Source organism: Corythoichthys intestinalis, chromosome 16 (genome assembly GCF_030265065.1).
Source record: "Corythoichthys intestinalis isolate RoL2023-P3 chromosome 16, ASM3026506v1, whole genome shotgun sequence".
NCBI classification, from domain to species: Eukaryota; Metazoa; Chordata; class Actinopteri; order Syngnathiformes; family Syngnathidae; genus Corythoichthys; species Corythoichthys intestinalis.
Genome location: NC_080410.1, coordinates 11,696,249 through 11,710,730, shown reverse-complemented (window position 1 = coordinate 11,710,730; position 14,482 = coordinate 11,696,249). Strand labels below are relative to the sequence as shown.

The 14,482-nt window shown below is 37.2% G+C and overlaps 1 protein-coding gene across 4 annotated transcripts in view; it reads left to right on the top strand.

Moving 5' to 3' along the window:
* Window positions 1–14,482, top strand: part of card11 (caspase recruitment domain family, member 11) — a 45,757-nt gene that overhangs the window by 8,107 nt on the left and 23,168 nt on the right. For all 4 annotated transcript variants that reach the window (XM_057817422.1, XM_057817423.1, XM_057817421.1 and 1 more), the window contains exons 2-11: window positions 1,590–1,798; window positions 1,907–2,044; window positions 8,353–8,529; window positions 9,783–9,931; window positions 11,130–11,309; window positions 11,559–11,705; window positions 13,391–13,516; window positions 13,600–13,794; window positions 13,864–14,016; window positions 14,382–14,451. In XM_057817422.1, the coding sequence (XP_057673405.1) occupies window positions 1,600–1,798; window positions 1,907–2,044; window positions 8,353–8,529; window positions 9,783–9,931; window positions 11,130–11,309; window positions 11,559–11,705; window positions 13,391–13,516; window positions 13,600–13,794; window positions 13,864–14,016; window positions 14,382–14,451 (1,534 nt within the window). In that variant the 5' untranslated portion in view covers window positions 1,590–1,599. The remainder of the gene's footprint in view (window positions 1–1,589; window positions 1,799–1,906; window positions 2,045–8,352; window positions 8,530–9,782; window positions 9,932–11,129; window positions 11,310–11,558; window positions 11,706–13,390; window positions 13,517–13,599; window positions 13,795–13,863; window positions 14,017–14,381; window positions 14,452–14,482) is intronic.

Sequence of the window (14,482 nt, the reverse complement as noted above, 5' to 3'; positions counted from 1 at the left end):
TTTTATTGGTCAATATTTTGTTCACCTGCCTAATCTTGCTTGTACTCGTGTGGCTGCGTCTAGTGCTCAGTTACGGTACAGTTGCATGGGGCTTATCGATTGTTCCGGAGGCATGAAAATAAAACTATCAATTCACAATGAGAAAAAAAGAAAACAAACAAAACTAACGTGTAGAGCAGATGACAATTTGAAAAGTAGTGGAATAAAAAGTACAGATACCTGCTGTACAATGTAGTGAAGTAAAAAAAAAAAGTACCACTTCATAGCCTATTTGTACTTAAGTAAAGTATAGATACACAAAAATGTACTTAAGTACAGTAACAAAGTACTTTTAATTTGTTACATTCCACCAAAGGAAAAAGGGAAATGCAATGTTTGGCTTGACCTTGCCTAAACATGGTCCATCTTCTCAATTTCTAACACCAAATCCGAAGCCTGCAAAAGTGGCAGTATAAACGCTGAGAGGGCACAATGCAAGGGATTTCGAAGACTATGAAAGTGAAACATGCTTGTGCGTAAATTGCTCTGAAATTCGAAATTAGGCCGCTACTCACATCTGGTGTGGCAAGGAGGAAGCAGAGATAAATATTCTCACCAACAAACTCTAAAATAAGAGAAAAGAGAAGAGGAAGCATATCTGCGGTTTCTGTAGAGGTGTGTGCCTCGTGCATGCTGACATGTCTGAGCGTATGTGTGTTTTGGTCTGTGTTTTTGAGGTTTCAAAATCTGCACTGAAAACTAGCATGTACACAGTAAATGTGAATACACAACTTTAAATATTATAAGTGAACCAAACTCAATTTTAAACTTTTTTTTTATATATATAATTATTTGTTTTTAATTCCCTTAAATTTTCTGAGACATTAGTTAGCACAAACTTTCAGGGACAGTGGTCACTGCAATGGACAGCTATTCAAAAGCCGATAATTATGACCTTTAACCTTATATAGAGCAAATGTTTAATCTATCTATCTATCTATCTATCTATCTATCTATCTATCTATCTATCTATCTATCTATCTATCTATCTATCTATCTATCTATCTATCTATCTATCTATCTATCTATCTATCTATCTATCTATCTATCTATCTATCTATCTATCTATCTATCTATCTATCTATCTATCTATCTATCTATCTATCTATCTATCTATCTATCTATCTATCTATCTATCTATCTATCCATATGGCAGAAAACACAGACAATACTGAAAAAGCAGTTTCTGCTCTTGCACTCTTATATATATATATATATATGTATATATATGTATATATATGTATATATATGTGTGTATATATATACATATATGTATATATATATATGTGTGTATATATATATGTGTGTGTGTGTGTGTATATATATATATATATATATATATATAAATATATATATATATATACATATATATGTATATATATACATATAAATAGGCTATATATGTATTTATTAATAATCATTATTGTATTTTTTAAGGGCTTAGCTCGATTTATGTTGTTCGCCCCAGGATACCATACCATTTCACTGAATTTGTCTAAAATTTAATTTTTTCTCCCTGACTTGACTTTTTTTTGCATTTTTCATGTCAGACCACATGAGATGGAAAACGGCACACTGGGGCTACTTGATGATGTTGAGACCCGGTGGGAGAACGTCGAGTGCAAACGCTATGAAATTTGCCGCGTCATCTCTCCGGCGAAGCTCACTCCCTACCTTCGACAGTGCAAAGTGTTGGATGAGCAAGATGAAGATGAGATTCTCAACTCCCTGTTGTTGGTCTCCAAAGCAAACCGCACAAGTATGTTGTCAATGAAGTTTCCTTCTTTTCTTTTCTCCTTTTTTTTTTTTTTTTTTGTTCATAAGAAACTTATCTAGGAAAACATTTTGAACAACATTATCTCCTCAGGTCGCCTTCTTGACATCCTCCACTCCAAGGGAGAAAGGGGATATGTGGTGTTTTTGGAAAGCTTGGAATTTTACTATCCTGAGCTCTACAAACAGGTTACAGGGAAGAATCCCACTCGTCGCTTTTCCACAATTGTAGGTGAGACAGACATTTTAAAATGAATTACCGAGTACACTGTAAAAACAAACAAACAAAAACACCTAACTCAAATTTACAGTATAATACTGGCAGCTGTGGTTGCCAGAATTATACCGTTAAATATACTGGTACATGGAAATCGTAAAATGTTTAGTGACAAATTAACAACAAACGATTATAAATATAAATAAAAAAACTCTTAAAACCACCGAAATGCGAAGAAAACTGCTTTTGGCACAGTTACACAATGAACACACAAAGACATGCATACATTAGTTTTATTGTAACAAGGCATTCATTCAAAATTGTATTTTTTCAATGATGTGTAAAATAACAGTTCAGAAAAACACAAGTAACCCCAACCTCCATCTCCTAATAGTATTTTCCCTTCCTATCTACATGCAAAACCTCAATTTTAACTACTTCAGATCAGAATATAACTTGACATACTGTAGTTTGTACATTAAAATAGAATACATAATGTAAACATTGACTTACTTATATCTTTATTATTTAAAAAAATAACATACATTTACAAAAATAAGTACAAATGACTCTTATGGTATGCACATTGAAATGGAATATATTTTAAAGGTAATGTAAACATTAACATTTTTTTTTCAATTACAAGGAAATAAATAAATAGGTTAATATAAATTAACAAAAATAAGTCCAAATGTAAACATTAACATGGAAGATATTCTGAACCTCCCCATCAGAACAACAACAAAAAAAAGCCTCTTTAACGCTCTCCTTTCTCTTAAAGATGTTTTTTTTTCTTTTTTTTGTTCCAGAAACCATGTGCATTTATACCAATCAGAGCTAACTATCCATGCTGGTCACATACCAGTCTGTTAGCCAATTGAATAGACAACTGACCAAAGTGATTTGCTGCGTGCATGCGCACATCGATGCGAGTCGTCAGGCTTGGCCCAATTACATATTTTTCCGTTTGAGTTTGAGTCAACTCAATTTGAGGATCTGCTGATATCGAACGCTAATCTGATTAGAGAAAAACAAGCTGATGCAAGTCTAAAATATTTCCATACTTCAGACATGATCACTTGTTTCTCCTGATTATACTTTAATTTAAAATTTTTTTGGACAATATCCATATAAGTCTGGATTAAAGATGTCATCCCGATCGATCGGGTCCGATCACGTCATTTTCAAAGTATGGGAATCGGCAAAAAAATATCGGACATGCCTTTTTTTAATATATATATTTTTTATATTTAAATTGTTTTCTAATTGTATTTAACGTTACAGACAAAATGTTTTACACTCATCCAGAGTAGTTTTGGCTTAAAGTAGGGCTATCAAATTTATAGCGTTAACGGCGGTAATTAATTTTTTTTAATTAATCACGTTAAATAATTAATGCATGCTCTGCACGACCCACTCACGCATTGTCACGTTCAATCTAGAAAAACGCCGTTTTACCTATAGATAGCGCTAAAAGGCAGAGTATAATGAGTAGAGAGAATTTTGACAGCCTTTGGAGTCATTTTTTTATGTGGCTAAAGCCTTACAATACCTCTCTCAGCAATTAAAAATAACGTGGGAGGCAATGTGGGGAAGAAAGGTAGTAGTTGATCATTTTCTTAACACCCTATGTTCTTTCCCAACGCAGAGAAGATATATCAATTGGTGCCCCTACGCACAGTCATGGTTGCAATTCCCATCATGCATTTGGGGAGAATTTAAATGGCTGCAGTATCATTTACTGAAAGCTCAACAAATACACTAGATGGCAATATTTAGTCACAATATACAAAGTCACATTTATCCTTAAAGAATTACAAGTCTTTGTATCCGTGGATCCCTCTTACAGAGAGAATGTTAATAATGTAAATGCCATCTTGAGGATTTATTGTCATAATAAACAAATACAGTACTTATGTACTGTATGTTGAATGTATATATTCGTCCGAGTTTTTTTTTTTTTTTACCATGTTTATTTACAAACGTTTTCAATGAGCAACAAACGGTGACTATCAATTTCTATCAGTTGTTGGCATTTTCTACTGTCTTCTTGACATACAGGAGACGAGATACACACATACATAAATATAAAACAACCCAAAAAAAAAAAAAAATTCTCCGCATGAAGAAATGTATGTCAAGCTATACAACTGTATACTCTACACAAGTACATTTCCCCAAAAATATATGCTATACAAATTGCAATACATATACACAAAAACACAAACACCTTGAAGTACTCATCACATTTTCTTTTCTTTTTTGTTTTAACCAAAGTCCATGTATACATCAAATGATGACAGGAGGAGAGGAGTAGGGGTCTGCTATAAATTCAAGTGTTCAAAAATTGGTTGCCATACAATCAGAAACTTTTGAGGGTTCCCTGATACCTCATACCTTAGTTTTTCTATATGTAACACTCCTATAAATTCCCTAAGCCAGGTTTCAAAATGGGGTGGGACATCAGACTTCCATAATTTTAAGATACACCTTTTGGCTATTATCATGCCGTAAGCAATCACAAAAGTCTTATCATGACCCAGTTTTTGCAATGTTTCAGAGAAACCAAACAGAGCAATTATGGGGTCAGGATCAATTGGTGTTTTGAATACTTTTGAGTACCATTTAAATATTGATGACCAGAATTCTCGAATCCTTGGGCAGAGCCAAAATTGATGTGCTAATGTGCTATCCATTATCTTACATCTTTCACATACGGGTGATGTTTGTGGGAATATTTTGTTTAACCTCACCTTTGAATAATGTAACCTAAGAACAACTTTATACTGAATTATCTGTAGCCTGGAGTTAACAGAACATTTTTGAATGTCACTCAGCGCTCTCTGCCATATATCCTCCCTGATTGTAATATTGAGATCCTCTTCCCATTTTTCTTTAATCAAAGATGTGGAACGAGTATATTTACTCCAAAAATTTTTTACTAGTGAAGAGATTAAATGTTTAGATTCTGGGGGCACCATTAAGATTTTAAACAAATCGTTTTCCGAAGGGAGACAGTTGGATGTTGGGATGTTTTGTCTGACATAATTCCTCACTTGTAAAAATCTAAAAAAATGACCTTTAGGCAAATCATATTTTATTTGTAATTGTTCAAATTAGCAGAATTTATTGTCAATATACACATTTTTAATCGACTCTATACCCATCTGACTCCATTCCCTAAAAACCGGGTCCGTAAATGAGGGAGCGAAAGCATGATTATGCCACATTGGAGCATGTACAGCTGTGCTAGGGAGATTGCAAAATTTACGAATCTGCAACCAGATTTTCTGGGCGTGCAGCATGATAAAATGTTCTCCTCTCTGAGATGACAATGGTCTAGGCGAGGAAAAAAGAATTGCCCGGAGAGATGTTTTTGGGACTAAACTATGTTCTATTGTCAACCAAGAGGGAACATTCTCCAACGACACCAAGTCAGGATTAATTTGCTAATACACCATGACTCTTACGTTGGCTGCCCAATAATAATGCAAGAAACATGGCGCACAGAATAGCAAAACAATACCTCCAACAAGCCAAGGACTGTGGATTCGTCCGAGTTTTATTCATTTTTTTCTTAATGCATTGCCAAAATGATCGGGAAAAATTATTGGGAATGATTGGAATTGAATCGGGAGCAAAAAAAAAAGCAATCGGATTGGGAAATATCGGGATCGGCAGATACTCAAACTAAAACGATCGGGATCAGATCTGGAGCAAAAAAACATGATCGGAACAACCCTAGTCTGGATGCATATTTTGTTGCTTTGCAGCCCTTAAAAATAAAAAAAACAAAACACTAAATAACTGCAGCCTAAAAACCAGATCTTTTTCACCCGATTCCGAACCTCTGATAATGATGCCATCGGGCCTGATTTATGATCAGATAATCGGATCGGGAACATCCCTAATTTTTACTATCATGATTTTCACAAAAAAAAAAGAAAGAAAATCTAACGCAAAATAGATATTGCACTAGGGCTGCAGCTATCGATTGTTTTAGTAGTCAATTAATCAATGAACTAGTTAGTTCGAATAATCGAGTAATCAGATAAGGAACATAGAAAATTAAAATACCTGAACTGAGCCACAAACGGTATGAAAAATAAATAAATGAGGATCTACAGTAAGTACAACAAAAGAACAAGTGGCTAACTTACATAGCAAAAGTCCTCTAGCTTAAATGCTATAAAATGCTAAAGAATTTTTTTTTTTTTTTTTTACAATGCTCTGAACAAATGGTTCAAATACATATTCCAACAAAAAACGGCTAAAAATACCAAAATTACGAATCCATTAAAAAACATTAGCTCAAACAAAAACTTGTTGGTCTTACTTGTTGGCTCATGTTGGTCTTAACAGGGAGCAGCTGGATACAGCCTTGTGAAATGTCACCACGAGAGGGCAGTGTATCCACCCAATCAATAAAACTATGTGCAAACACTTTCAAAACAAACCATTACAACGCGACTTCAATTAAACGAATACTGGAAGCAGCAAAGTTTAATTTGAATCTTTTTTCTAATCGAATTACCAAGTTAATCGATTATTTATTGCAGCACTATATTATACCATTGTTTTATGCAGCTACTGGTACAGTGGGGCAAATAAGTATTTAATCAACCACTAATTGTGCAAGTTCTCCAACTGGAAAATATTACAGAGGCCTGTAATTGTCAACATGGGTAAACCTCAACCATGACAGACAGGATGTGGAAAAAAAAACCCAGAAAATCACATTGTTTGATTTATAAGATAAGAATTTATTTGCAAATCATGGTGGAAAATAAGTATTTGGTCAATACCAAAAGTTCATCTGAATACTTTGTTATGTACGCTTTGTTGGCAATAACAGAGGCCAAAAGTTTTCTGTAACTCTTCACAAGCTTTTCACACACTGTTGCCGGTATTTTGGCCCATTCCTTCATGCAGATCTCCTCTAGAGCAGTGATGTTTTGGGGCTGTCGTTGGGCAACACAGACTTTCAACTCCCTCCACAGATTTCTATATGGAGTTAAGATCTGGAGACTGGCTAGGCAACTCCAGGACCTTGAAATGCTTCTTACGAAGCCACTCCTTTGTTGCCCTGGCTGTCTGTTTGGGATCATTGTCATGCTGAAAGACCCAGCCACGTCTCATCTTCAATGCCCTTGCTGATGGAAGGAGACTCTCACTCAAAATCTCTCGATACATGGCCCCATTCATTCTTTCCTTTACACGGATCAGTCGTCCTGGTCTCTTGCAGCAAAACAGCCCCAAAGCATGATGTTTCCGCTTCCATGCTTCACAGTGGGTATGGTGTTCTTTGGACACAATTCAGTATTCTTTCTCCTCCAAACACGAGAACCTGTGTTTCTACCAAAAAGTTCTATTTTGGTTTCATCTGACCATAACACATTCTCCCAGTCCTCTTCTGGATCATCCAAATGCTCTCTAGCGAACCGCTGACAGGCCTGGACATGTACTTTCTTCGGCACTTTTCTTCTTTCTCTGGCAGTGCAGGATTTGAGTCCCTGGCGGCGCATTGTGTTACTGATAGTTGCCTTTGTTACTGTGGTCCCAGCTATCTGTAGGTCATTCACTAGGTCCCCCCGTGTGGTTCTGGGATTTTTGCTCACCGTTCTTGTTATCATTTTGACGCCACGGGGTGAGATCTTGCATGGAGCCCCAGATCGAGGGATATTATCAGTGGTCTTGTATGTCTTCCATTTTCTAATAATTGCTCCCACAGTTGATTTCTTTACACCAAGCGTTTTACCTATTGCAGATTCAGTCTTCCCAGCCTGGTGCAGGTCTACAATTTTGTCTATGGTGTCCTTCGACAGCTCTTTGGTCTTAGCCATAGTGGAGTTTGGAGTGTGACTGACTGAGTTTGTGGACAGGTGTCTTTTATACCGATAATGAGTTAAAACAGGTGCCATTAATACAGGTAACGAGTGGAGCCTCGTTAGACCTCGTTAGAAGAAGTTAGACCTCTTTGAGAGCCAGAAATCTTGCTTGTTTGTAGGTGACCAAATACTTATTTTCCACTCTAATTTGGAAATAAATTCTTTAAAATCAAACAATGTGATTTTCTGTTTTTTTTCCCACATTCAAACCTGTCATGGTTGAGGTTTACCCATGGTGACAATTACAGGCCTCTCTAATCTTTTCAAGTAGAACTTGCACAATTGGAGGTTGACTAAATACTTATTTGTCCCACTGTGTTTTACCTTAAATTCAAGGGTTCTTTGTTGTTGTTGTTTTGTCTTCTTTTCTTTGTTGCCTGGTGAATATAGCTCATGATACTGGCCCAACATATTTTTCTTGTCTCCACTCTGCAGTCGAGGAGGGTCATGAAGGTCTGACCCAGTTTTTGATGGATGAGGTGGTGAAGCTGCAGCAGCAATATAAAGTTAAGACCCTGCAGCACGTTGAGCTCAGCAGGAAGAACTGCACCCTGGAGGATGAGCAGAAGAAACTGCGGCTTGTAAACCAGGAACTTCAGACTTCACAGCAGAGTAAAAAAATCTTACTCTCCCTAACAAGTATACTGTACTTGACTGCTCGGTGTGTGGGGATGCTTTGCTCTCCCATGGGACAATTCCTGTAGATTTTTGGTCACCTCTTTTTAATTTAGGATAATTTTAGCGTCACTTACTTATTATCTCATTGGCTGCCGTTGACAGCGCTGGATGTCCAATCCATTTGGGTGGGGGGAGCAAATGAACGAATATTCATTCGCCCTTCCCAGTCAAAATGGATTTGATGTTTAGCACTGGAAGATGAGCATTCAAAGCCAGTCCTCCGAGTATTCAATGGATTGGATGTCTATGAATGTCAATGGGAGGAAATTGGTTCAGTTTTGGTCGCTCCCTTGTTAATTTTAGGGTACTTTGGGGTTACTTCCTGCACATTTAAGGATATTCCGGGGTTCCTGTATATTTTGATTTGCTGTTGATTTTAGAGCATTTCTGGATCACTTCCTGAAGATTTTGGGGCGTTTTTGGTATACTTACTATTGATATCGGGTCATTTTTTCCCATTTGGAAATGAACGGTGCCATTGGAAATTCAAATTAATGCAGATATTTTTGTCAAATTAAAGTGGAACCTTATGTTTTTGGCAAAAACTGCATACAACTTTGGTGCACCTTGATTTCCTCTTTTCTTTTAATGTGTAAATTATGTGAATTAGGTAAAAAACAATGACGGAAAATGTCCTTTTGGAATTTCAAATGTTTTTGCCATAGTAAATTAATGGCCTTTTTGTCAAAGGAAAACTTGTTTTTGACCAAACTATTACCATTATAGGCGAAATCAGAAAAGAGCATGCGTTGAGTGAATTTTTGCAACGTTTCAAAGTTTGAATGATTATAATCAGTCAAAGCACATGGGCTCTGATGGAGAAAAGGGGATTGGGGAAAGAATTTGCTTTGCAAAGCATCCCCCAAGAAATGATAAGGCCTACTGTATTTTTATTTATAATGCTATTATTCACAGAACACTTCCTGTAGCTTAGAATGTTTGTGGTAAGGAGGATCTGGAAAGGTGCAACCCTAAAAAACATGTTCCTTCATCCTTAATGTCATTTAAGAAAATGGACTACTAGTTTATGTATTATTCCTGATTCAGATTGATGACAAATTCCGTGTGCGCAAATATTTTTACTTTACTGCATATCATTTATAGTTGACAACAGTCACCCACTGGAGAGGATATTTTTTTTCACCAAGTACTCGCTGTTTTAATGCTCACTATCTATGTGGATGCAGGGTACAACAAAATGAAAGAAGAAAGAAACACTTACAATGACGAGCTACTTAGAATCAAGGATGAGAACTACAAACTGGCCATGAGATACGCCGCTCTGAGCGAGGAGAAGAACTTAGCAGTGATGAGGAGCAGAGACCTTCAGTTGGAGGTGATGATGATGAAAAGCTATGCATACCAATGTTAATGACACTTATTAGTGTCCTGAGAAATGCATATGTACAGTATCTACTAGAAAAGGGAATTTCTGGAGAATTGCGTGGGGGTGGTTTGCTCTCCCATGGGTTGCTACCTGTAGATTTTCGGGTCACCTCCTTTTTAACTAATCGGCTGCTATTGATGTCGGTTGACGTCCAATCCATTTAGAATGGGCAGAGCGAAAATTTTATCTGGAGCCGAGAAGTTAAAGATTAATTTGGTCTAATCGAAATCAGTAAAAAAAAAAAAAAAAAAACTTATTCTGGGCCGTTGTGAAAAATCATGGTGATGTAATGTGTTTTGGTAAAAAATATTGACAACCAATGTAGATATTTTTGTGGGTCCCAGTCAATGGGTATAGATGTTGTTGCTCCCAGTCACTGTCAATAGGGCCCAGTAGGGATTTGTCTGTGGGTTGGGGTTCAGTATGACTGGGAGCCAATGAAGGTGTATTTGTTAGTCCAATATCATTGACCATAGGTTCAAATTACTTAAATGCTTTTTTTTTTTTTTGTGTGGAATTTCCCCCTTTTCCCCTTGATGAGCAAGAAAATTAGTTTGTTATAGTTGGAACAGTTGATATTTTTCGAAAAAACAAAGAAAAAATCTTTAGATCCCTGTTGAACGTCAATAGGATTGAATGGAAAGATTTTGGTCAAAAATCACAACCACCAATAGAGATAGGTTTTTGGGTCTGTCAATTCAGATTTTTTTAGCAGGTCTGGGTTGAGAATCAATAGGAGTTAGTGTTTTTGTGCCATTAAAAAAGAAAGGGAAAGTGTTTGTCAAATTTGGGATGAAAGATATGTTATTGGCCCATAAAAATAATACCCTGATGCGTCTTGATAACCCTATTTTTTATGTATAAATAAAAAAAAACTAGATACATTTTAAAATTCTTTTTTGTTGAAATCGCGTTTTTTCGGGAGAATGGTAATTTGTTGGGTGTCAAACAAAAGGATCTGTGCATTGCGCAACTATTCCTGTCAATTTGGTATTTGAATGGTGTTGTTCTGTCAAACAGCGTTAGCTGTGTGGCACCTCGAGAAAAGCGGGAATAAGATTATTATTAAGTGGAGAAATTATTATATATGGCTTGCAAAGCTACCCACAACAATTGCTTTTTTTCTGTGTCCTCTCTATGACAACAGATTGATCAGTTTAAGCACAAGCTAAACAAGATGGAGGAAGAGTGTAAAATGGAGCGGAAGCAAAGTCTCAAGCTGCAAAATGACATTGAAAATCGGCCCAAGAAGGAGCAGATCCTAGAGCTCGAGAGGGAGAATGAGACTCTTAAGATCAAACTACAGGAGCTGCAGTCGTTCATCCAGGTGACTACAAGCTTGCATTTAACTAATCTACAACAAACTTCCCGAAAACATTCAACAAATGCAAGACACTGGTATCTGTGTGTTCGCTAAATGGAACGTGGATGAGTTACTTTCTCTCAATTAACTTACAATTTGTACTCCACAAAAATCCAGAAAATCTGCAGAGATATATAGGTTTTTAAAAGCCAAAAGTCACAATTATGCTTTATAACAGTTAACAAGTTTTTTTTTTTTTTTTATAATGGGCAGCCTGGTCCCCTGTTTACATCGGACAAAGACATCCTTGACATCTTGGAGCATGATCGACAGGAAGCGATTGAAGACAGACAAGACCTCGTCAATCGCCTCTACAATCTCCATGAGGAAGTCAGACAGGCAGAAGAACTACGAGACAAGGTAACTAACAGATACCATCAAGGTTCACACTACTCTGAGTCTCTTAGGTATGAAGAAAGGTGCTTTAAAATGAAAATTGTGGGGATGCTCTGCAAATCAAATATTCATTTTTTTTTTCCCTGTACAGTTTTTCGGTGCACCACACAGCCCATGCACTTTGACCGTTTGTAACTGTTCCAAACTTGAAACGTTCCAAAAATTCCCACGACGCAGGCTCTTTTTCAATTTTACCCCTAGTGCAGAAATGCATTTAAAAAAAAAAAAAAAAAAAAAAAAAAAAAAAAAAAACTTGATTTGGTTCACGTGGTTTACACAACCTGTTAACCTAACAAAAACCTTACTACAATCCACAAATTTTAAACAAAGATGGCAACTACAACAATTGATAAAATGCATTGTGAAGCTTCAATCTGGATGATCTTAGTAGGAAGTGATTCCTGTCCTTGAGGTTCACAGCAATAGATAAACAAAGACATTGTTCGCATCATCTTGAGGTAAAAAAAAAGCTTCTTTTTTTAAGGCGGGGTGCAAACGTGGTGGCATTTGGATAGGATGACAAGTGGTTGGAAACTAGCGCTCGAAAAGTACATATTTCACTGCATCTACACGTTATTTCCTAGTACTTCCTGATACTGATGATATCGTTTTAGTCCCGGATCGGTACTGATACGAGTAACGATATCAGTGCAACACTATTTTCAATCACACTTGGCCCCCTTTCATTAACTCATTCACTCCCAGCCATTTTCACCAGTGTAACCCCCTTCGCTCCCGATTTTGATCCTGATTTTGCAAGGCCCACAGAAAATTCTGTTCTATTGCTATATAAACATGGAACCCACCAAAAGAAAGATTACACTCTCTTCTTTCAGCAGGAAAAAAAGTAAGTTCATATCTTTTTCCATTCTTTAGAAGTCAGCATTAGAAAATAGCTTAGTTAGAGCAATTTTCCGATTTCTGATGAAAAAACAGAGAAATTGAGCTTTTTGTGAAAGCATACATTTTAAACATAACTTTGACTTTAACACAGCTATTTTTTATGCTTTAGTTACATCCCAGACATCTGAATAATGGTTTCCTTTTACAAAATAACATAAACAACAAGACAAATAGAGCTTTTGATAGCAAAGTAACAATTTATTTACACATAACTAACTGAGAGATGACGTTGTTGTGGCTGCGACAGCCGGGTAAACTTTTCCCTCATGGCCGTCCGTCTCATAAAGATGGCTTTTTTTGAGTCTCTGTGGGGTCTGCTCGGCGAGCAGCACAGACTCAACGGCATTGTCCGCTGCACTGGTGGTGCCAGTCGTTCTGCCCGGTCGTCCGGCGCCTGGCATACCAGGCGTCCGCTAGGTTGTTCTCTATTCGGTTTTCTTCCGCCGGCGCCCCGGCCGTGCGGCCCAGCCGTTCGTTGCCGTTGAATCGGGTTGCGGGTCTTACCAAATGCACTACTGCCCTCCAGTGGCCAGTGTTACTGCTTTAAAATGGATTTTCAGCTTTGTGCTTTGGAGCTAAATTGAATCAGAACCCAGAGATGTCTCTTGTATAAAAAAAAAAAAAAAAAAAAAAAACGTAAAAGACGTATAAAAACATCTTTGGAACACTGAAACAATTAAAAGTAGAACATTTTTATACGTTTTTGGGAGCAAATGGGTTAATTGTATGTTCTTTGGTATGTGTAGTACTTGGAAGAGAAGGAGGACCTGGAACTGAAGTGCTCCACGTTACAGAAAGACTGCCAAATGTATCGCAACCGAATGGACACCATCACCATGCAGCTCAAGGAAGTGGAAAAAGAGAGGGACCAGGTAACTTCATACACATTTACACACATACATACAGTAGATAGTTTTTTTTCTTTATAACTTTGCATGTATAATATGTGACACAGGCCTTTCGGGCCAGAGACGATGCCCAGCACCAATTCTCCCAGAGTCTGATTGACAAAGACAAGTATCGCAAGCAGATTAGAGAGTTGGAGGAGAAAAGTGATGAGCTCCAGATTGAGATGGTGCGGAAAGAAGCCCGGCTGGTCACACTAGAGTCTCGCCTGCGACGGATCTCCAAGGACATTGCCTTAGATCAAGTAAGATGAAGAAATACATTTTCCTACATTGCAAGGAATGTTGAGAAAATTGTTCTTTTTTTTCTTCAGAGCCTACCAAGGGATTTAGCCCCGGCAATCCTCTGTCAACAAGAGAGTAAACCTGCCCAGAGTCTTTTAGAATGGTCAAGTGATGAGTCACCAGAGGAGAGGATTTTCCCTGAAGAGTCCCGCCTAAGACGCAGACCCAATCTGAAAGCAGTGGTCAGGCAATATTCACCCACTCGTTATGATTGGCTTTTATCTCATTTTGAAGAAGAGCATTTGGTGTGTTCTCATAAACTCATTGGTTGTAATTAGCAGTGATACAGTGCTCGTTTAATCCAGAATTGTTCATTAAAAATTCAGCAGGGGAACCATCTGGACCTGAGGCTTTGACTGTTGTGCAATTCTGCGACGATTGATTCAAATGTCGAGAAAATAAATACTTCCTTAGCCTTTGAGTTTACGTGTCCAGAGTTTAGAGAATCCCTTACAGACCAGGGGAAATTAATTCATTAACTGCCATTAATGAAACCAAGGGGTCAAACATATACTCATCACTTAGAGGTATTTATTTCATCTTTCAGAACAGAGCCAAGTCTCCTATCTGCATACCCAAAGACCTTCCAATTAACATAGAGGCTGTTCATCCTGCTGGTAACACCGTTAACATTGGCATTCATAAAAT